This window comes from Phyllobates terribilis, unplaced genomic scaffold (genome assembly GCF_046119375.1).
Source record: "Phyllobates terribilis strain yellow unplaced genomic scaffold, ASM4611937v1 Scaffold_120__1_contigs__length_5212024, whole genome shotgun sequence".
NCBI lineage: Eukaryota > Metazoa > Chordata > Amphibia > Anura > Dendrobatidae > Phyllobates > Phyllobates terribilis.
Genome location: NW_027362880.1, coordinates 494,180 through 518,280, shown reverse-complemented (window position 1 = coordinate 518,280; position 24,101 = coordinate 494,180). Strand labels below are relative to the sequence as shown.

The 24,101-nt window shown below is 48.9% G+C and overlaps 1 protein-coding gene across 1 annotated transcript; it reads right to left on the bottom strand.

Moving 5' to 3' along the window:
• Positions 1-4,511: 4,511 nt before the first annotated feature.
• On the bottom strand, positions 4,512-22,571 carry LOC141201644 (uncharacterized). The gene is made up of 9 exons (XM_073663668.1): positions 22,084-22,571; positions 21,580-21,651; positions 21,342-21,421; positions 20,993-21,142; positions 20,684-20,863; positions 20,478-20,601; positions 20,297-20,394; positions 20,008-20,098; positions 4,512-5,775 (listed from the first exon to the last, which is right to left on the bottom strand). Exons 4-9 carry the CDS (start codon positions 21,068-21,070, stop codon positions 5,447-5,449), a joined length of 900 nt encoding a protein of 299 aa, XP_073519769.1. The 5' UTR covers positions 21,071-21,142; positions 21,342-21,421; positions 21,580-21,651; positions 22,084-22,571; the 3' UTR covers positions 4,512-5,446.
• Positions 22,572-24,101: the final 1,530 nt, after the last annotated feature.

Below are 24,101 nucleotides of genomic sequence, written 5' to 3'. Positions count from 1 at the left end.
GTAGTAATTGGCGAAGCCCAGGAACCGCTGAATAGCCTTCAACCCCTCCGGTCGGGGCCACTTCAGGATGGCAGAAAGTTTCTCAGGATCCATTCGTAGGCGGGTCTGGGAGATGACGTAGCCCAGAAATGGAAGCGAGGTCTGCTCAAAGAGGCACTTCTCAAATTTTGCGTAGAGATGGTTCTGCCTGAGCCTGAGCAGGACCTGACGAATGTCCCTCCGGTGTGTGGGAAGATCCGGAGAGAAGATCAAGATGTCGTCCAGGTACACCACCACGCAGGAGTAGAGAAGGTCACAGAAGATGTCATTGACCAACTCTTGAAAGACGGCGGGAGCATTACAGAGGCCGAAGGGCATTACGAGGTATTCGTAGTGGCCATCCTGGGTGTTGAATGCTGTCTTCCATTCATCCCCCTGGCCGATACAGACGAGGTTATATGCCCCACGGAGATCCAGCTTGGTGAAGATTCTGGCACCCCTCAGACGGTCAAATAATTCAGGAATGAGTGGAAGGGGGTATTTATTCTTCACCGTGATCTGGTTAAGACCTCTATAGTCTATACAAGGACGAAGTGAGCGATCCTTCTTTTTAACGAAGAAGAAGCCTGCTCCCGCCGGGGAGGTAGATTTCCGGATAAATCCCCGGGCCAGATTTTCCTCGATATATTCAGACATGGCCCGGGTCTCGGCAGCGGACAACGGGTAAATACGCCCACGGGGTGGAGTAGCGCCGGGTACCAGGTCGATTGGGCAATCGTATGGTCTATGGGGGGATAATGTCTCTGCTTCTTTCTTGTTGAAAACATCAGCATAAGACCAATAAGGAACCGGTAGACCGGGTAGATTGGCTGGAGTAGGAGAAGGACGAGCAGGACGAACAGGAACTAAACAAGTTTTATGACAGTCCTGCCCCCAGAGAAGGACTTCTCCGGTCTGCCAATTCAGCATGGGTGCATGTCTCTGGAGCCAAGGAAGGCCTAACAAGAGGGCATGAGAGAGTCCAGGTAGAACATGGAAGAAGATCCTCTCAGAGTGCAGCATTCCCACCTGCAGAGTTATGGGTTCGGTGATGAGTTGGATGGTTAGCGGTAAGAGCCCTCCATCCACGGAGGCGACAGATAAGGGTCCAGCCAAAGGTTTAGTGGGAATGCGGTATTTCTCTACCAGGGACTGAGAAATGAGGTTTCTGACAGCTCCAGAATCGAGTTGAGCTAGTTCAAAGTAGCGGTTCTCCCCGCAGATGATAGAGACCGACAGCATCAGAGCTGGAGAGTGTTTACTCTTGTCTAGGATGACCTCTCCGAGCGATCCTAGACACTGGCGTTTCCAGGCCTCTCCGGGCAGGAACGGATCCGGTGATCCTTACTGCCACAATAGAAACAGCTCCCCTTGGCACGGCGTGACTCTTGACGGGTTCTGACCATCTTGGTCTGGTCGACCTGCATGGACTCTGGCGAGTGCGCCCGGGGAGTTACAGAGGAAGAGACGGGTCTCTGGAAAGTGGAAGCAAGGCGGGGAAACCTCCTCTCACGGATGACCTCTTTGGTACGCTCCTGGAACCGGATGTCAATCCGGGTGGCAAGTGTTACTGAGTCATCCAGGGAGGTTGGAATGTCCCGACCGGCAAGTTCATCTTTAATCTGGCCGGATAGGCCTTCCCAGAAGACGGACACCAGGGCCTCGTTATCCCAGGTAAGCTCGGAAGCAAGGGTACGGAACTGTATGGCATATTGGCCCACGGTGAGACTCCCTTGGCGGAGGTGTAGCAGAGAGGAGGCGCATGAGGTCTTTCGTCCTGGTTCGTAGAAGACTTTCCAGAAAGCCGTGAGAAAGGCTGGCAGGTTGGACACCAGGGGGTCTCCTCTTTCCCATAGGGGATTTAGCCAAGCCAGTGCCTCCCCAGTGAGATGGGACATGATGAAGGCCACTTTGGCCCGGTCGGTGGTGAATTGGTGTGCCAAAAGTTCGAAGTGCAGGGTGCACTGGTTAATGAAGCCTCGTGCCAGACCGGGGTCTCCACCAAAACGAGGCGGGGCGGATAGGCGGGGACCGGGAAGGGATGCCATGGTATTGATGGGCAGCGACGCTGCTGGGGTAGGAGTCGTGTGACTGGAAGCAGGTCCCGATGAGGCAGTCAGTGTGTCCAGGCGGGAGTTAACATTACGCAGGTGGCTCAGGATGGACTCCTGTTGGGACCTCTGACGGGAAAGTTCATGGCATAGGTCCAAGAGCGAGGGAGCTTGGGTGCCACCGGGTTCCATGGCCCGAGCAAACTGTAACGGGACCGGGAGGTGGAAACTCTGAGCTTCAATACAAAGGGGAAGTCCTTGTAAGGAAGCGGGTGACTCCCAGGGAAGGCAAGCAGGTAGTCACAGCAAGTGACGGGGACAGTCTCTGGGTAAGCAGGCAGGTGGTCACGGCAAGTGACAGGGGACAGTCTCTGGGTAGACCGGCAGGTGGTCACGGCAAGTGACGGGGACAGTCTCTGGGTAGACAGGCAGGTGGTCACGGCATGTGACGGGGAAAGTCTCCGGGTAGACAGGCAGGTGGTCACGGCAAGTGACGGGGACAGTCTCTGAGTAGACGGCAGGTACCTTCAACCCAGCGGGCAGATCGATACGGCAGGTACTGGCAGGTGCTTCCGGGTAAGCTGGTGGATAGCAGCGGCAGGTGCTGGCGGGCGCTTCCGGATAAGCAGGTAGATAAACTCAGCGGGTGCTGGCAGGTGCTTCCAGGTAGCAGACAGGTGACAGGCAGGAATCAGGCTGGACTAGTCAGGCTAGCGGAGGGACCAGAGGGCTGAAGCAGAGGTGAAGACACAGTGCGACAACTGTTGCTCGGGCACCTCCATTTTGGAGGAGGTGCCTTAAATGTGGGAAGTCCTCTGGCCATTGGCCGGGGACTTTTTAGGAAGACGCGCGCAGTCCCTTTAAGAGGGGGGGAGTGCGTGCGCGCGCGCCCTAAGCACTCTGCTGGAGGAGGGACGCGCGCCGGCCACAGCAGGGAACGGAGCGCAGGGAGAAGCCGCGCCAGGAGCCGGGGGGCGAGAGAGAGAAGCGCTGGAGGGACCCACGTGAGGAGCGCGGAGGTGAGAGGGACGGCGTCCCTGCCTAGCAGAGGGCAGGGACGCCGATGCTACATATATGTTATATTAAATTAACTCACAGCTGACGTTTTCTTTCTGATGGAGTCGTTCACTTTTCCCGTCTTTTCCATCTGGGCCGGGCCGATATCACAACTTCTCCAGCAACATCTGCAGAGATTACAACAAAGAAACATTTGACTTCTCACACCTCCAGCACCGTCCCCATCTATTCCCAACCTGCACAAACTCCTCATCCCGCTGTCACCCCAATGCTGAACCACTGCTGTGTCCCTATTCCTGATCCTCTTATTGCTCACATAATAATGCCCACCAATGTGCCTCTTGCAAAGTAAAATGCCTCCTTTGTACCCTTAGATGGTAAAACTGTGCCCCCGAAAACAGTGCCCACATTTTTCACATAGAAAATAATATAAAATATATATAATAAAACTTGACAGTCACAATAGCCGCAGTGCCCCTATAACAATTATGCATCTTACAGTGCCTTGTGAAAGTATTTGGCCCCCTTGAACTTTTCTACCTTTTGCCACATTTCTGGCTTCAAACATAAAGATATAAAATTCTAATTTTTTGGGGAAGAATCAACAACAAGTGGGACACAATCGTGAAGTGGAACGAAATCTATTGGATATTTTAAACTTTTTTAACAAATTTAAAACTGAAAAGTGGGGCGTGCAATATTATTCGGCCCCCTTGAGTTAATACTTTGTAGCGCCACATTTTGCTGCGATTACAGCTGCAAGTCGCTTGGGGTATGTCTCTATCAGTTTTGCACATTGAGAGGCTGAAATTCTTGCCCATTCTTCCTTGCAAAACAGCTCAAGTTCAGTGAGGTTGGATGGAGGGCGTTTGTGAACAGCAGTTTTCAGCTGGGGAAACAGTGGGGGAATTGGGTTAAATGCTCAAGTGTGGTGTTGGATGAGTTGGTCAGAGACATAATATTTGATATGCTAGTTCTTTAATAGCAACATAATAGGATGGATAGAATGTTGTGCAATTCATGATACATTTGGTATTTGTACGTCAAGGAGGGACGACAGTCTTATGCAAAATCAGATGGGTAAGGGATGAAAAGGGGGGTTCTGGTGGGGAGGGTTGGGGGTGTTTTTTTAAATCCTGTAAATGTGATGTTTTATTATATAAATAATATTTAGGGGGCGCTGGTGGACTCACAACCGTGACCTGCTGGTGATACGCGCAGTAAACCAAAAAAGACTGCAAGGGTTTAAGTAGTAAGTGTATAGAGTACCTGCGCTGGTCCTGGTCAGCTTTAGGTACTAATAAACAGGCTATGAGCGGGTGAGGTAAAACTTATATTATTTTATTCAATGGTTAAAAAGGCTCAAATAGTAGTTTGTCTAAAAGCACATGTAGAATAAAATTGTCAGACTAGAGATGGCTGACCAAGTTCGTTTTAAAACCACATAGTAGACAAATTCCTGATGGAATTTGCTAGATGGGGTTAGTGGGTAGGAGGCTTGATGTTGGGTGAGGATCACCTGAAAGGAAAGGGAATGGCAGTTAGAGGATGCCCTAATCACTATTTGATTTTTACATAGGTTATAATATTAATGTGGAGTATTAGAGCTTGGTGTGAGAGGGCGGTTCTAGTGGTGGCTTCAGATCCGTAGGGATGCTGTAGGTCAGCTGTCTGTAGGGACAGAGGAGAAACTAAGGAGGAGCATACTCAGGGTTGATATGTTAATAGCGGTATAACAGGGTTTTACCTGGATTTATAGAAGGAGTGAAGGCACAGGTGTAATTGGCTCCAAGGTCATTAGGTCACTGCCGGCTTTACACTGTATCTGGGTAAGGGTTAAAAAATTATAAATAGGAATTATACTAAATTCAGAATGGTAACTGGGTGGTGATGTGGTGAATTACCCTGAGTTGGTAAGTGGCGTTTCTCTCCTGGAAAGCGCAATCCTGTGAGGTCCTGGATTGGCGGATAAAATTGAGAGTTGCTAATCACTTGTATGCAGGACGAGCATGAAATTATTGTGTTCTTTCTGCTCCAAGGTGGTCTGTCAGTAGATGGCTGACAGGGATGGGCAGCCAGTACTTTAGACTAACGTTGGTTTACTGATAGTAAAAGGTGGCACGCAATGTGGTTGAGGTCGTGCGTGACAGACAGCAGCTTAACGGTACCGATCACGTACCTTGTGGTAGCGGTATTAGCTGGCAGTAGTCGGTGGTCGTTCCAGGCGCCTGTCACTTTACTGACCTGCGGGTGGGAGCGTATGACGCTCTGCAGTGTGGGTGTCTCGCCGTACACGGAGTCCCGGCCGGAGGCTCCAGTGGAGGCGGGCACCCAGATGTGGCGGTACCTTTTCGTCCGGGCTAGGACCTGCGTGACGTCAGGTCACGTGATGTCTCGCGATGAGGTTGGTACGGATAGCACTGAGGACCTTTGCATGGCGTCTTTGCTATATGAGCAGTTTGTTTTTTAATGCTTATTTTGTGACTTTGATTTTCCTTAGTAGTCGGTAATGTATCAGAAGACCGGACCTGTTTCAAAGGATCAGATGACAGATCTTTGCTGTGAGGGGATGATGGGATATCTGGAGTAATGGTATTCACTTCAATTGTATCCTGTGGGATCTCAAGATCATCTGATTTAAAAATTGAAGATGTCAGCTGTCCGTCTGATCTCCTGGTACAGTCATCTGCTATGATAAAAATCAATTATTATTTTTCAATAAAATATCCTTGAATTTTATATTTTTTAACATTTCTACTTAAACTCTCTGTAAAAATATGAATTATTCAGCAAGACAATGACAGTTCACAGTCTAATAGAAAACCTCATAGGATGAACCTGTTATGTTGGGGAAAATAATACCAATAAAAACTTCCACTCATCCCACAAAGAACAAGTCCCCACTCAGGCCCATCTTAGGAATATATATATTGGAGGGTGGAGTTAGGTAGTCGGAGTGTGCAGACACTTTAGATCAGTGAAGGAGCAGCACGTCTGCTGCTGTGTTGAGGGCCCCGAGTGTGGCCAAGGCAAGGAGAGGAGAGAGGAGTTAAGGGGGCAGAGGAGCATCTGAAGCTCACCCCAGGACACAAGCCGGACACCGGGTCCGCGCCTACAGGGTCCTCTACACCCAGTAGGGACAACCGGCATACCAGGAGGATTCCAGATCCCTGGTCAACCTGAAGCTACCATCATTTTACAGAACTAGGAACCACGAAGGCCCCAGCGTCCAGGGATAGTGGTAGCCGGAGAAAAGTTCTATTACCAAGCAGACAGGTGAGAGAGTGAAACAGCATAGAAGCTAGGCCTAGTTCCAGGCTGGCCAGAAACTTTAGAGAAAGGAAGAAACGGACCAGGAGGCCTACTACCTGCTCACTGGGGAGAGTCCAGAAGTGCACCCTTCCTACTAGGTACCCTGGACCATACCTGCCGTTACACCAGTAAAGGTACTGAAGCGAATCCCCTGTGTGCGTGACCATCATTCCCCCTGACCCGACCGGGCCACCTCTCACTTGCATCCCTTCCATCAACTCTGCCCTGGGGGCCCGCTCCGCCTGTGGGGAGCAGAAACATTCCAGCTGCCATCCCATCACCCCCGGAGGTCTGCAGAAGCGCCGGTACTCATTACTGGGAACCACAGGTGGCGTCACAAGACAAAACTGTTAACAAACCCCCTTTTAAAGAGTGACCCCAGGGTACGGGCCGGGAGCCGACTGCCGTGACATCCCACAGAAGGTCAAGGCCCGGGTACCGAGCTTCCCCCATATCCCCCTGGGCAAGTCATGTGTCTCCTGGAGCACAATCTGGGCACTATGTGTTGGGTAACAAAATGGCAAATGCACAATTTTCACTCTGCAACATCCACTGAGTGCTAATTTCCGATAAAGTAGAGTAGAGTCCAAATATTCCCTACTTCTAAAGATTAATTCATTCACGGTTATAATTTCCAAAATGGGGTCACTTTATGGGGATTTCTACTGCTCTAGTTTTCTGCCTTTTGTCATAGTAAGGGCTTCTGCAAATGGTGTGACCCATCTCCACTGGGACCTGCTCCTGCGACGTCAGCTTCTGTCACCAAGCGCCACCTTATTCATTCTGCAGGCAGCGCTGGTGATGGAGGAGACGTCAGAACCAGAAGCTCTGGGCGGCACAGGCCCTGTCCAGCCACTAAGATTAGGTTGCCTGGGACCTGTAGTACCATCCAGTCTGGCAGTATGGGTGTGTATGCTGTCCAGCTGAAGTAATCTGCTCCCTACTTCAGCCAACTGGAAAGCACCACACCCTACTAAAGCTGGAAGCATATTGCCGGAAGCTGCCAAATACAGCCTTGTTCTCCTCTGGTTCAGTCCTCTGTGCTCAGCTCCCGGCTTGTGTATTTGTTTCCTGTTGTGACCTCGGCCCGTTTACTGACTACTCTTGTGTCTTCTGATTTTGCATTTTCTCTGCTCTCCTGGTTCTGATCCGGCTACCTGACTATTCCTCTTCCCATCTCACACCGCAGAACAGCAGGTAACACCATGGCCCAAGCCTAGGGGCCTCTGTGTAAGTCCAGATACGGAGAAAACAGAGTAGATAGCGCCAAGCCTGTTTATGGTGACCATCTTTTGAGCTGCCAGGTGACCATGAACAGTGCCCCCAATACATTGTGTCTGCAAACTATTCCAGCAAGATCTGCATTCAAATAGCTAAATGGCGCTCCTTCCCTTCTTAACCTGCCATGTGCCCAGATAGTAGGATACCAGATCAAAGAGCCTCGGCACTCAATCGTCCTTTTGCAAGAGAAAATTTATTGACTTTGTGAAATAAATCTGTACACAGAAATAACACCAAAACGTTTCGGTCTTAGCGACCTTCTTCAGTTGACTGTAGAAAATAGGACAATATCATAGACAATTAGATACAGAACGATACAAATATCATTTCTAGATGACATAATGAAAAAACAGCATATCATAAGTAGTGAAACAGAAATCCTTCCTATTATATTATACAAGTGTGCACAGTAATGCATAAGCGAAATATATAGCTTATAGATGCACAGTATACTTTTCCATAATATGTAGGGAAATCACAAAGGGGGGGGGGGACAGGGAGAAGGGGACAAAGGGATGGAGCACATAGGTATGGGGGGAAGGGGAAGAAAAAATAGAACACAAGATAGCTGGCAGACGTGGGCACATACCGGGTAATTCTGCGAGAGATGTGAGCAACAAGTGGGTCCCAATAGGGCTGCCTAAAGGTGAGAAGGTGAAAGAAATCAGAGGCAAGGACCTCACAGAGTGCGCCAGAAAGGCGTGCTGTGCCAAAGGTTACCTGCTGAAAAGCGCTTGGGGGCATGGACATCACAACGCGGTCTCCACCGCTAGTTGGAGTAACCATAAGTGCAGAGAGGGAGGTTAATAAAGGGTCTAAAATGCAAAAGACGCGCGAATCCGAAACGCCGGACCGCGCATACCGGAAGTGCCATACGACGCAACCGGAAATGACGTTAGCGGGTCACCGTCTGCGTTCCACAGAGGGAGAGCGCAAACCGGAAGTTCCGGTTTGAAGCGAACAGGAAGTGACGAAAGCCGATGCGTTCCATGAAGGGATCACTTGCGTTCCAGGACGGTGTACATAGCCAGGGGAGGGAAACAACGAGAGGTATAGATGGAAAACGAAGGGGAGGTGGGAGAGGACCACAGTATAAGGTGAATCTGCAACAAAAGAGACATAAGTTAGAGCGCACACGTGAACTTACATAAACACGCCAGTCAAAAACATGGTGGCAAATTGATTATAGGGTAACACTGCGTCAAAACAGTAATAAATAATAATAAATGATAATAAATAAATAATAAACTGAATATTTGAAAATGTACAACAGCGAACTAGATGGACAAAAGAATCTTAGGCCCACATGTATGGGATAATCCACCCCGATTGAGGACCCAGGTGACAGTACATTAAGAGGTGTAACATAGTAACTGTATATAAACAGATAGAGGAGCAGGGGAGACTTTAGTTAAAGGAGAGGAGGTCGTATTCCCTATTCAATCCCCTGGGAGAAAGGGTGTCCAATGTGTGGATCCAGAAGGCTTCCCTCTGTTTAAGGAGTAGGGTCCTGTCTCCACCGCGGCGCGGCGGTACCACTTGTTCCAGAACCTGGAACCTAAGTTGGGAGATGTTGTGTCCTGAAGTAATGAAATGATAGGGGATTGGTAAGAGTAGATTTTTACACCTGACCGTAGATTTGTGCTTTGAAATTCTGTCACGGATTGTTTGCGTGGTTTCGCCTACATAGAGGAGGCCGCATGGACATTTGATGAGGTAGACGACAAACGAGCTGTCACAGGTGAAATACCCTTTGATAGTATATTTCCTACCGGTGTGCGGATGGTGAATTGAGTTCCCTTTAGTAACATTGTTACACTGCCTACAATGAAGGCAAGGGAAGGTACCAGTTTTGGGTTGTTGAAGGAAGCGTTGTGTCGAAAGAGACCTATTAGTACCAATGTCAGCTCTGACAAGTGAGTCTCTCAAATTGGGGGCACGTTTAAAGCAGGGCATAAAAGGCCTTTGAAAGCCAGTGACAGAGGGATAGCCAGTGCGTAGTATGCCCCAATGTCTACGTATGGTTTTGTGCAACACATAGGCAAATGGATGAAAAGTATGGACAAAAGGGATACGATAGGAGTTATCAGGGCTTGCACGGGACGATTCGCTAGAGGATTGGAGAAGCGCTTGTGGATAGCCCCTGTTAATGAATTTGCGATTCATTTCATGAAGTCTGTGTTGGCGGGTGATGGGATCGGACACTATGCGTTCCACCCTCTTGAATTGGGATCTGGGTATGGATTTCTTGACATGCACAGGATGGTTACTGGTATAGTGCAACAGTCCGTTGCGGTCCGTGGGCTTTGAATACAGGTCTGTGGTGAGAACGCCATTCTCATCTTTGATGACTAGCGTGTCAAGGAAGCTAATCTGGTGTAGATCGTATGTAATGGTGAACGTGAGGTCGGGCCATGCAGAGTTGAGATCAGTGAAGAATGTTTCAAGTGTAGATGAAGGACCATCCCAGATACAAAAAATGTCATCAATAAATCTCTTCTAGACAACAGAATGTGACTGGAAAAGAGGATGGGCGTAGACAACGTCGGTCTCAAAGGCCGCCATATAGCAGTTAGCGTAAGGTGGTGCCACATTAGAGCCCATTGCTGTGCCTTTTATTTGTAGATAGTATCTGTCTTGAAACAGAAAATAATTTTTGTGAAGTATGATGGATAATAAGTCAATCACAAGGTCAGTAATCTGTGGGTCTGTATGGAACTGGGTCAAGAGAGACTTGACTGTATGAATACCCATGTCATGTGGGATAGACGTATAAAGACTCTTCACATCCAATGAAACCAAAAGGGCAGATGAAGGAATCTGTCTGTGTTCGGCCAGAATCTTCAGAAAAGAGCCCGTGTCCAGTAGAAAAGAGGGGCTTTTTTGGATGAGAGGAGTGATTATTTTCTCCACAAAAATGGAAAGAGGGGAGAACAACGAGTCTGTAGAAGCCACAATGGGACGGCCCGGGGGTTCTATAAGACTTTTGTGTATCTTCGGTAGGACGTAGAACACCGGGGTAATGGGATTAATTTTAGTGAGGTATTCACTTGTTTTGGTATCAATAGTCCTAGCTTTAAGGTGACGCTCAATGGTATCGCGTATCAGAACCCTGAACTCGGGGGTAGGGTCCCGAGATAGCTGATGGTAAGTGGTGGTGTCACTCAGTTGGCGTTCAATTTCCCTAATGTATTGGGCTTTGTCCATAATGACAATGGCACCCCCCTTGTCTGCCGGTTTAATGATCAAAGAAGTGTCATCACGTAGGCTGCGTAGAGCCTGTTGGTCTAAGGCAGATAGGTTGGGTTCGAAGTGTAGTTTCCCTCTATCCATATTTGACCGTAAACCTCTGAAAGCTGAATCAATAAAACCAATGAACGTTTCAAGAGCATGAGAGTTATGGGGGGGCCTGTATGTGCTCTTGGTATAGAGACCCAAACTTTTAGCAGTGATGGCTACATCAGTGTTAGGGGTCGGGGCTTGTTGTGTACCATCGGAGGGTGTAGGGCCTTGATCGAAGTGGACCTTGAGCCTAAGGGAACGATAGAATCGTTGTAACTCCATGTCCAACTTCAAGGTATTAAACCTCATCGTTGGACAGAAAGTAAGACCTTTTTGTAGTACAGATAATTGGGCCATGTTTAGAGTCTTTGAAGAAATATTTACCACCAAGTGGGGCGCGTCTGGGACCTGGTCACTCTGCCGTAGTACGTACCGTCTCCGATGCCTGCCACCCCTCCTCGTTTTCTTCTTGACGGGTATCTCCGCGGATGACCTAAAAAACGAGAGGGATTAGTGAGCCGGTCCCGTCTCTCAGGTTCGGAGCCAGAGGAGGACGCGTCGGTCGAGAGGAGGGTGAACCGTGACGAATGGCCACCCGGTGGATATCGTTCCTGCCACCGGTACACCCTGTTCGCCTCGTAGTCCTCTGCGTCGCGTTGGAACTTGGCCCTTTTCTTGGATTCAGTATCTTTCTTATGCTGGTCAACGTTGGATTGGATTCTAGTTTTCAGGTTGGACCAATCATCCGGTGGTAGAGTCGAGGTGAGTTGTGATTCTGTACTGGTGATAAGCTCCTTTGTAGATGATATGGCTTTATGCAGGTAGTCGACGGTCAATAACATAAGATCAAAGGAGCATTTATTCAGGATCTGTTCGAATCTGGTGTTATAGTCAGGTAGATCGGAGAAGAGAGTGGGTCTGAGTGGTACTCTAAGGCCCCTGGGGATCCTTTGTACTTTGAGATATTCAGTCAAGGTAGTGCAGTGTAGTTCTAGATTCACCAGGTGGCGGTGGTCCTTCTCCAGGTTGCGCCCTCTCGTCTCGCCTGGGGGCAATCTCAGGAAATCGCTTGATACACAGGTGCGAGCCAGGATTGTGTTGGTTTCTTCCACATTGTAGGAGAAAGTAGATGAGGACATATCCCCAAGGGGTGCAAGTGGACCGGTATCGGTAAGTAAAGATATAAATCACTGCACTCCCTATGAGTGTGCACGAGTAGGGGCCGAACCCTGGTATATCAGATCAAAGAGCCTCGGCACTCAATCGTCCTTTTGCAAGAGAAAATTTATTGACTTTGTGAAATAAATCTGTACACAGAAATAACACCAAAACGTTTCGGTCTTAGCGACCTTCTTCAGTTGACTGTAGAAAATAGGACAATGTCATAGACAATTAGAGACAGAACGATACAAATATCATTTCTAGTTGACATAGTGAAAAAACAGCATATCATAAGTAGTGAAACAGAAATCCTTCCTATTATATTATACAAGTGTGCACAGTAATGCATAAGCGAAATATATAGCTTATAGATACACAGTATACTTTTCCATAATATGTAGGGAAATCACAAAGGGGGGGGGGGGAGGACAGGGAGAAGGGGACAAAGGGATGGAGCACATAGGTATGGGGGGAAGGGGAAGAAATAATAGAACACAAGATAGCTGGCAGAAGTGGGTGACGCGCCCCTGGGCCTGTGTCGCGCTGCGTTGCGCACGCGGGAGCTTACCCGGAGCCGGATCTGTTTAGGGTTGTAGTCTCGTGGCGGTGACCCGGTCCGTGCCCAGGGAGTCAAACTGGACGGCAGTCTGTTAGCGGTAGAAAATGGTTGATGACTACGCCACCCGTTGAATGCAGCCAGGGGGCTGCTGCTGCAGGGCAGACCGCTGAGGCCGGTGGAAGGATGGTGCAGCGTGATAGTATAACCCCCAACGGGAGGGGTATGGCCTCAGGGCAGCCGACGTGGATGATGGGGGTAGCAGGAACCACTCAGAGACGGTATGGTAGCGTTCAGGGTCTTTACTGGTAACAACGTTAGACCCTCCCGGAGTACTTGCTAGCGAACGGGGCCTGGTCAGTCCTTGAGCAGATGGGATCTCCCCTGGCCAGGCGTAGTTGTAGGCCTCCCAAGCTGACTGTACTCTTCTGGCTACCTTGCTAGAAGCTGATGTAAGTAGCCCACGTCCCTGAGTGTACCGTGTGGTGCTCACCCGTATGGCCGGTGACTCGGGGCCTTCTAATGGCTTCCGCTCCACGATGGCGGTGCTGGTCCCACGCGTGTGACCGTGCCTTCAGGCTTCTGGGCCAGAGGACCTGAAATCCCCTGCCCGACGGATTCTGCTGCTGGGGAGGATTTAGTCCCCACAGCCTCGGACTCCGGGTCCGGTAAAGAATCTTCTTAGTCAGGGCGAGCTCTGTAGCTGCCAGCCCCTGACTCCTTGTAACTCTGCTGTTTCCTATGCTGCTTCTCTTCTCCACTCTCCTTGTCTCCAGGCTCAGGCCCCAGGACAGGGCCTGCCTGTGGAGCAGAGCCCATAGAGCAGCTCTGCTCCCTGTCTTCTCCTCTCCGAACTCCCTACCCTGCCTCAGCCCCAGGTTTATATAGGGGAAGTCCTTCCCCTCCCAAGACTGGGCAGGAGGTGTGGCATGCACAGGATCCCTGACCAAAGGACCTCCCACCTGCTCCCAGACGCAACATCTCCACCACTGTGGCAACCAGACCCCTGGGGTGCCACATTCCCCCCTAGTGAAATCCAGTACTCCGGGACTAAACATACTCTTGTAACATAACAAAGTATAAACAATAACATTACAATAAGGAAACGCATAAAGCTGGTCACGGCGTGTCCGTAACCGGGCGCAGTCCCCGAAGAAAGCAAGGTGTCCACCTCACCAAAACAGGGAGACGCAACCAGGCAGGGGCCTGCCCCACCCCGAGTCCCCAACAGTCCTTTAGTCCATCCTGGGCCACGCTCCACTAACTGCACAAAGGACTCCCGGCAAATCCACCAAGGACTCCCACAAACAACTGGAAACACACAATATTTACAAGATATGGCCGCTCTCAGTCCTCGGCCAGTGGGGATAAGGATTGGCTGCTCACAGTCCTCAGCCTGTGGGGAGATGGGATGGCTGCTCACAGTCCTCAGCCTGGTTAAGGATAGGGGACACACGGGAACAGTTCACACTTGTCCCAACGGGGACCATATTTTAATTAGCAACACAAGTACCCCTACGGGTAACTATGTACAGTTCCACTTTACCGTACTTCAGTAACGGCATCCTCCTGCTCCTTCTTGTGTGTAGGCTTCAGACCCGTCTGGGTCCTCTTGGCTTTCCTCGTATTGGTAGTACTGCAGCTCCTCCTTGGTTAACGTGGAGGGCTTGGCCGCAGGGCTTGTTGCGGGGGCTGGAGCAGGTCGGTGTCTGCAGCGCCCGGAATCGGCGGCTCCACCAGGGGGCCCGGGAGCAGGCTGACGCTGGCAGCGTCCGGGACAGGGAGACTCCTCTTACCTGCTCCCGCGACCGCTCCTGCGTCACGCGTCTTCTCCCGGCGCTGGTCGGGGCCGGCGACGACTGGGGCACTGCCGATGCTGGGCAGCTTAGTCTGCTGCCGGTCCGCCATCTTGCTGTCCGTTCCTGGTGTCCTCCTCCCCCCTAGTGGACCGTGGCCTACCTTCCGGAGATCCTCTTCCGTAGGCCGCGGCTCCGCAGTCAATCGTCGGGGTAGAGGACCTGGCGTCGCGCTCCTGTGACGTCGGCGTCTGCTGGGCTCCTTCCAGGACCTTACGCAACGTCCGGACGTGAGGCGGGGCTTCAGTTCTCGCGCGCTTTCGGAGTCCACGCCCCTCTTCTTCCCGCGCGGCGTCTCCAAGATGGCGCCGGATGGCGGGAAAACTCCTCGGATGGCGGGAAGAAGGCAGAAGATGGCGCCGGATGGCGGGAAAACTCCTCGGATGGCGGGAAGAAGGCAGAAGATGGCGCCGGATGGCGGGAAAACTCCACGGATGGCGGGAATCTTCACAGATGGCGGGAATCTTCACCACTGGTAAGTTTGAAAAGTCTCTTTTTCAGGCACGCAGTACCCGGTGGTTGCGGGCACGAAATCCTGCCGACTACGCCAAAGTTGACGCGCCCCTGGGCCTGTGTCGCGCTGCGTTGCGCACGCGGGAGCTTACCCGGAGCCGGATCTGTTTAGGGTTGTAGTCTCGTGGCGGTGACCCGGTCCGTGCCCAGGGAGTCAAACTGGACGGCAGTCTGTTAGCGGTAGAAAATGGTTGATGACTACGCCACCCGTTGAATGCAGCCAGGGGGCTGCTGCTGCAGGGCAGACCGCTGAGGCCGGTGGAAGGATGGTGCAGCGTGATAGTATAACCCCCAACGGGAGGGGTATGGCCTCAGGGCAGCCGACGTGGATGATGGGGGTAGCAGGAACCACTCAGAGACGGTATGGTAGCGTTCAGGGTCTTTACTGGTAACAACGTTAGACCCTCCCGGAGTACTTGCTAGCGAACGGGGCCTGGTCAGTCCTTGAGCAGATGGGATCTCCCCTGGCCAGGCGTAGTTGTAGGCCTCCCAAGCTGACTGTACTCTTCTGGCTACCTTGCTAGAAGCTGATGTAAGTAGCCCACGTCCCTGAGTGTACCGTGTGGTGCTCACCCGTATGGCCGGTGACTCGGGGCCTTCTAATGGCTTCCGCTCCACGATGGCGGTGCTGGTCCCACGCGTGTGACCGTGCCTTCAGGCTTCTGGGCCAGAGGACCTGAAATCCCCTGCCCGACGGATTCTGCTGCTGGGGAGGATTTAGTCCCCACAGCCTCGGACTCCGGGTCCGGTAAAGAATCTTCTTAGTCAGGGCGAGCTCTGTAGCTGCCAGCCCCTGACTCCTTGTAACTCTGCTGTTTCCTATGCTGCTTCTCTTCTCCACTCTCCTTGTCTCCAGGCTCAGGCCCCAGGACAGGGCCTGCCTGTGGAGCAGAGCCCATAGAGCAGCTCTGCTCCCTGTCTTCTCCTCTCCGAACTCCCTACCCTGCCTCAGCCCCAGGTTTATATAGGGGAAGTCCTTCCCCTCCCAAGACTGGGCAGGAGGTGTGGCATGCACAGGATCCCTGACCAAAGGACCTCCCACCTGCTCCCAGACGCAACATCTCCACCACTGTGGCAACCAGACCCCTGGGGTGCCACATGGGCACATACCGGGTAATTCTGCGAGAGATGTGAGCAACAAGTGGGTCCCAATAGGGCTGCCTAAAGGTGAGAAGGTGAAAGAAATCAGAGGCAAGGACCTCACAGAGTGCGCCAGAAAGGCGTGCTGTGCCAAAGGTTACCTGCTGAGAAGCGCGTGGGGGCATGGACATCACAACGCGGTCTCCACCGCTAGTTGGAGTAACCATAAGTGCAGAGAGGGAGGTTAATAAAGGGTCTAAAATGCAAAAGACGCGCGAATCCGAAACGCCGGACCGCGCATACCGGAAGTGCCATACGACGCAACCGGAAATGACGTTAGCGGGTCACCGTCTGCGTTCCACAGAGGGAGAGCGCAAACCGGAAGTTCCAGTTTGAAGCGAACAGGAAGTGACGAAAACCGATGCGTTCCATGAAGGGATCACTTGCGTTCCAGGACGGTGTACATAGCCAGGGGAGGGAAACAACGAGAGGTATAGATGGAAAACGAAGGGGAGGTGGGAGAGGACCACAGTATAAGGTGAATCTGCAACAAAAGAGACATAAGTTAGAGCGCACACGCGAACTTACATAAACACGCCAGTCAAAAACATGGTGGCAAATTGATTATAGGGTAACACTGCGTCAAAACAGTAATAAATAATAATAAATGATAATAAATAAATAATAAACTGAATATTTGAAAATGTACAACAGCGAACCAGATGGACAAAAGAATCTTAGGCCCACATGTATGGGATAATCCACCCAGATTGAGGACCCAGGTGACAGTACATCAAGAGGTGTAACATAGTAACTGTATATAAACAGATAGAGGAGCAGGGGAGACTTTAGTTAAAGGAGAGGAGGTCGTATTCCCTATTCAATCCCCTGGGAGAAAGGGTGTCCAATGTGTGGATCCAGAAGGCTTCCCTCTGTTTAAGGAGTAGGGTCCTGTCTCCACCGCGGCGCGGCGGTACCACTTGTTCCAGAACCTGGAACCTAAGTTGGGAGATGTTGTGTCCTGAAGTAATGAAATGATAGGGGATTGGTAAGAGTAGATTTTTACACCTGACCGTAGATTTGTGCTTTGAAATTCTGTCACTGGCTTTCAAAGGCCTTTTATGCCCTGCTTTAAACGTGCCCCCAATTTGAGAGACTCACTTGTCAGAGCTGATATTGGTACTAATAGGTCTCTTTCGACACAACGCTTCCTTCAACAACCCAAAACTGGTACCTTCCCTTGCCTTCATTGTAGGCAGTGTAACAATGTTACTAAAGGGAACTCAATTCACCATCCGCACACCGGTAGGAAATATACTATCAAAGGGTATTTCACCTGTGACAGCTCGTTTGTCGTCTACCTCATCAAATGTCCATGCGGCCTCCTCTATGTAGGCGAAACCACGCAACCAATCCGTGACAGAATTTCAAAGCACAAATCTACGGTCAGGTGTAAAAATCTACTCTTATCAATCCCCTATCATTTCATTACTTCAGGACACAACATCTCCCAACTTAGGTTCCAGGTTCTGGAACAAGTGGTACCGCCGCGCCGCGGTGGAGACAGGACCCTACTCCTTAAACAGAGGGAAGCCTTCTGGATCCACACATTGGACACCCTTTCTCCCAGGGGATTGAATAGGGAATACGACCTCCTCTCCTTTAACTAAAGTCTCCCCTGCTCCTCTATCTGTTTATATACAGTTACTATGTTACACCTCTTGATGTACTGTCACCTGGGTCCTCAATCGGGGTGGATTATCCCATACATGTGGGCCTAAGATTCTTTTGTCCATCTGGTTCGCTGTTGTACATTTTCAAATATTCAGTTTATTATTTATTTATTATCATTTATTATTATTTATTACTGTTTTGACGCAGTGTTACCCTATAATCAATTTGCCACCATGTTTTTGACTGGCGTGTTTATGTAAGTTCGCGTGTGCGCTCTAACTTATGTCTCTTTTGTTGCAGATTCACCTTATACTGTGGTCCTCTCCCACCTCCCCTTCGTTTTCCATCTATACCTCTCATTGTTTCCCTCCCCTGGCTATGTACACCGTCCTGGAACGCAAGTGATCCCTTCATGGAACGCACCGGCTTTCGTCACTTCCTGTTCGCTTCAAACCGGGACTTCCGGTTTGCCCTCTCCCTCTGTGGAACGCAGACGGTGACCCGCTAACGTCATTTCCGGTTGCGTCGTATGGCACTTCCGGTATGCGCAGTCCGGCGTTTCGGATTCGTGCGTCTTTTGCATTTTAGACCCTTTATTAACCTCCCTCTCTGCACTTATGGTTACTCCAACTAGCGGTGGAGACCGCGTTGTGATGTCCATGCCCCCACGCGCTTCTCAGCAGGTAACCTTTGGCACAGCACGCCTTTCTGGCGCACTCTGTGAGGTCCTTGCCTCTGATTTCTTTCACCTTCTCACCTTTAGGCAGCCCTATTGGGACCCACTTGTTGCTCACATCTCTCGCAGAATTACCCGGTATGTGCCCACTTCTGCCAGCTATCTTGTGTTCTATTTTTTCTTCCCCTTCCCCCCATACCTATGTGCTCCATCCCTTTGTCCCCTTCTCCCTGTCCTTCTTCTTCCCCCCCCCCTCTTTTGTGATTTCCCTACATATTATGGAAAAGTATACTGTGCATCTATAAGCTATATATTTCGCTTATGCATTACTGTGCACACTTGTATAATATAATAGGAAGGATTTCTGTTTCACTACTTATGATATGCTGTTTTTTCACTATGTCATCTAGAAATGATATTTGTATCGTTCTGTATCTAATTGTCTATGACATTGTCCTATTTTCTACAGTCAACTGAAGAAGGTCGCTAAGACCGAAACGTTATGGTGTTATTTCTGTGTACAGATTTATTTCACAAAGTCAATAAATTTTCTCTTGCAAAAGGACGATTGAGTGCCGAGGCTCTTTGATCTGATATACCAGGGTTCGGCCCCTACTCGTGCACACTCATAGGGAGTGCAGTGATTTATATCTTTACTTACAGATAGTAGGATACAACCGTAAAATAATTTGTAAGGTGTATCTGTTTCTTATAATCCTTTGTGAAGAATTCCAAAGATATCACCATATAATGTGACACACGTCAGATATAAAAAATGGGCACTGATAGGAACACAAAACCGGCAGCGGGAAGTGGATTAATCAGAGTATTTTGGGAACTAACTGCTGTAGTCAAAAACTGTGAGTATAGATAATTACACATTTTCTGAAATGATCAAACTCAACAGTTTTCATCAGTAATAAATGAGTAACTAGTGGTGAAACCTCTCTGGGGTAATTAGAGCATGGGGCTCGGTGGCTCTTGGCAATCTAAACTATCGTAAGGGACAATATTTTCTGTCAGATGAGTGTCAAGAAGAAATATTAGACATTCAAAGAGAACTTTTTATAATACTGCAGAGCTGAGGGGTCTTAAATTTAGCTTAGAGATATATCATCGCACAGGTGTAATGTTTTTATGTAGTTTATCGCAATACTATTTGAAGTTAGTTGCTTTTAAAATAAATTGAAAAGTCAGGATAAAGGGAAACTCTGTTGTTATTGTACAGAAATTCACACTTGGCCCTCACTGCACATTTGATGTTGTCGATTATAAAAGCAAAGTTTGGTCAGAAAGACTGGACCTGGTCTTGTAGGGACCATATGAGGACATTCAGCAGCACAGAAAGGACTTTCAATGCCCAAAGTAATTTGAACAGTTTTGTTTTGGGTGGAGGAGAACGTTTTGATCTAGAGGCAAAATGGTGATCACACGATTGTGATACGGCCGGACTACACCACCGATAAAGCAGCCACAGCCGGTGACTGAGAAGAATCTGTGACTACTCTGCATTTAGTGGTTACTACTCACCTGGGTAGTCATATGTAGGAATCTCCTCTTTACACCGCTCATCACCCCTCACATATGTCTCTGTGGTATTAATATGGGACAGATCTTCACCCTGAAACAAATATTGTAAAAGTCACAGACAGATGGAGAAGTCCCATCTATGATCAACTCTAATCCTGCCATCTCCACCATTCTCATTACACAAATATAAAACATATAATACTGGTGGATAAAACAAGACTGAACACAAGACCTTCACAGCCGTCTACACATCATAGGGGAGATCTCATGACACCTTCTCTCCATCTACCTGATGATCCTGAGGAACACTGAGATCTTCTTGTTTACAGTCCTGTGGAAGAAGAGGACGGGGACATCTCTCTGGTGTTGTCCTCTTACTGGATAGATCTGGAGAAAACACATACAGGGACTGGATTCATTCTTTACATACAGATAATTATAGGCCGTGTGTATTTAGTCCTGTCTATTACCTGGTGATGTGAGGGGCTGGGGAACCTCCATCATGATGTCCTTGTACAGATCTTTGTGTCCTTCTAAATACTCCCACTCCTCCATGGAGAAATAGACTGTGACATCCTGACACCTTATAGGAACCTGACACATACAATGATACCGTCATCCCCCAATCCCTTCATAGCATTACTGTATAATGTCCCAGCATTCCCAGCAGTGTCACCTCTCCAGTCAGCAGCTCAATCATCTTGTAGGCGAGTTCTAGGATCTTGTGGTCATTGATGTCCTCATGTATGAGGGGGTGAGGTGGAGGCTCTGTGATTGGGCTCAGGGGTCTTCTCCATCCCTCAGACACAGGGTCCTGACAGCGCTCACTAGAGGTCTTCTTCACTACTGTGTAATCCTGGTTATGGAGCGATACATTAATAAATCTCACTACAGACATTTCCAGAGTCCTCACCTCTCCAGTTCTGTCCATCTGTTATTCCCATAGATAAGAATGATGTAATGTGACGTCATCAGAATCTCTCACCTCTCCAGTAAGCCGGAAGAGGATCTCTAGGGTGAGGTGTAATATCCTCTCCGCCATCTTGTCTCTGTCCATATCCATCTTTGATTGGTAAATCAGGAAAATTCTCTTATATAGAAGATCTTCACTGAGAGGATCCGATATTGAAGAGATCTGTATGAGAAGATGATGAGCCGATGTAACATCATAAAAATCCTGTGTAATAATACAATTACTGGAGATAAGTGGAAAGATATGAGGAGATTTATTATTTTACAGTATTTAGTTTTTTCTTTATATCTAGTAATAAAACCTATATATTTTCGGCCACAGACAACAAGCAGTTTCTTCCTTGGAGTCTGTAGTTGAATACCTTTCTCACAAAATGGTTATCTGATGGTTTTATGAGATGGTTGTTTGCTCTGGCCCCGACCCTTTCACAACTCCTGTCTCCTAGTTTAATCGCAAGAGAAACACATAATGAGAACCTGGCTTACACCTCTGGGTTTTCACAAATGCGGCATTGATAAATGTCCACCATGTAAATATGCCGAACACAAGAAATAGATTTAATCACATTAAATAAAACATTTCATTACACAGTGTATCACCTGCAGCAGAGAATTTGTAGTATATTGTATTCAGTGTGTGGGATGTAATGTCAGATATGTCGGCTGCTCCTCCTGTAAATAAGGCAGAGAATTAATGAGCACATAGGAGACCCCAATAATCCCGCGGCCATTAACCCCTCCAACGTTTCCACACATTTCCTAAGAGAACACAATGGGGACTGAAAGACCTTTCTGTTTTGTGGCAGTGAAAGGGTAAATTGTTCAGGTGTCGGGGAGATGGCAGAGGGGCATTGCTGAACCGTGAAGCTTCCTGGACACTGAGGCCAAATCCATCGTACCGGAGGGTATAAAGAGAAGGACGGAGCTGATCTTACATTACCAGACCGGTGAAGGGGCCATATTGTGATGACTGTAAGATGATTGTGTTTCTTCATTGTCTTTCTTTGTATAATATCTATTACATCTATTAATGCCGCCATTCATCCCGTGCACAGGAGCGGCTGCTCCAGAGACATTTATATCCTGCTCGGGTTTCATTCTTACCTTTGGTTCTGGGTAAGAAGTATCACTCCGAAACGCGTCACCTCCACCTTAATTCTCTCTGGGATCTTTCCTCCAATGTTCTGATGACGACCCATCATTATTGTGACATAAGGTTATAAAATGAAGGAATAAAAGTTTTATGTTATTTGAGGTCCTGGATCGTCCGCTATGTGTGGACGGTTATCACTACTATCTACATTACTGTGCTGGAGCTACGAGAGGAATAATGGCGTTGTGTGAGGACTTCTCTGGGCTTCTGTCCTTCATCCTGCAGTCGTCTGAATGGATCTAATGTGGACGGGAACCACCTAAGCCGCATTCTGTCCACAGCTGTTACCTCACTGTTCACACCACACAGAGACCCCAAAAGAGTCTCCGTGCTGAAGGGGTTAATGCCCCCTGCGCCCAGTAATGGGGGTCTCCACATACCTCCACCTGCAGAGCCGCCACCACATATATGGCTGCTCTGTGCGCACAGGACCTGTGATGAGGTCACAGGAGGGGAGGAGTCAGGGGTCACATGATCAGGGGCCTCAGTGGATGCACAGTGTGAACTGTGCAGCTCCTGTACAGTGATATCCGGAGCGAAGACGCTACATGGAGACGTCTCCGCAGTCAGTGACATTTCCGGCATTATTTGCCCCTCACTACTGGCACAATTACCCCGCGCCGCCTTTTCTACAGTTTTATGTGTGAATGTAACGTGGGATTTTCCTGCTTGGAGACAAATAGATGACACATGAGGTGATTATCACCAGTTACCGGACGTCTACTATATGGCGGCATATGATTGTACTATCCACTTCATACCAGGAGCTAAAAGGCCGAAATCTCGTATGTTTAACCCCTTCCAGGGAGGGCGGCCTTGATAGACTATATTCAGAGTCCGGCTGAGAGTTCGCTCACATCAGCGGATTATAAATCGCTCCGATGTCCATCCTGAATAATTGGACGAGTGTCATGGGGTCCCCCTATTTTTTTGTAACCAGCAAAGGTAAAGCAGACAGCTGAGAGCTGATATTATCAAGTTGGGAAGGTCCCTGGTTATTGGGCCCTCCCCAGCCTAAAAATACCAGCTCATAGCCACCCCAGAAGTGGCACATCACATGAGATGCCCCAATTATGGCTTTTTGCCTTTGCTCTTCCCTATTGCCCAGATGCATTGACAATTGGTGTAAAGTATCTTGGGGTTAATGTCAGCTGTGGATTGTCAAAACTCACAGCTGGCATCAAACCCTGGTGATAGTAATGGAGAGGTGTCTATCAGACAACCCCATTACTGACCCAGTAATCAAAAATAAAAACACCCACGAAAAAATACTTAATTTGAATAAACACTCCCCAACACTTTTCCTGGTTCACTAATTTATTAAACCCCCCCCAAAAAAGCATGCAGGTGGTCCAACGTAGTCCACCGAATCCGATGATGATGGGCATTTCCGCCATATATGTAATACAGACCAGTCTGCACCACCACACTGCCAGCACAAGTCCGAAGATGCTACGTAGCATAGTGTGACAATGGTACCATCTAGATAGAATCTTATCGTTTTTCTCTTGGGCACGGCAAGTAATAGATAATTTGTGTTGAGAGTATGAATGTTTTTTGCCTATCCTTCTCTGAAATTTGACGACACAATTCCTTCTCCCAACCCTAGTAAAGGGTAGAGGGTCATTGCTGGTATCCATTTGTGTTGCTTTGTGTATGCAAGATAGAAGTTTAGTACAAGGACCTACTTGAGTGATTAAGGGTTCAAGCAGAGTGAGTTCATCCTTTATACTAGAAATATGTTAGAATTTATAAATGACCTGAGCTGGAAATAAGCCAGGCAGGATAGACTCCTAATTGGAAAGGAGCCGCAAAGTTCTATAAAGGAAGGAAAAGAGCCTGATCCCATGAGAATGTGTCTCAATCTAACCCCATCAGATCAGTCCCAGATTAGAAATGAGTCTGTACCTTAAGCAGAGGGAAAATCTGGGTTGCCAAACATTGGCATTAATGGACCCAACCTACGTGG

Coding starts and splice junctions, on each gene's coding strand:
- LOC141201644 (XM_073663668.1), bottom strand. CDS start 21,070: ATGGATATGGACAGAGACAAGATGGCGGAGAGGATATTACACCTCACC. Junction 20,602..20,683: donor TTGAGCTGCTGACTGGAGAG/GTGACACTGCTG, acceptor TGTATGTGTCAG/GTTCCTATAAGGTGTCAGGA. Junction 5,776..20,007: donor TCCTACATATGACTACCCAG/GTGAGTAGTAAC, acceptor TTTTTATCATAG/CAGATGACTGTACCAGGAGA.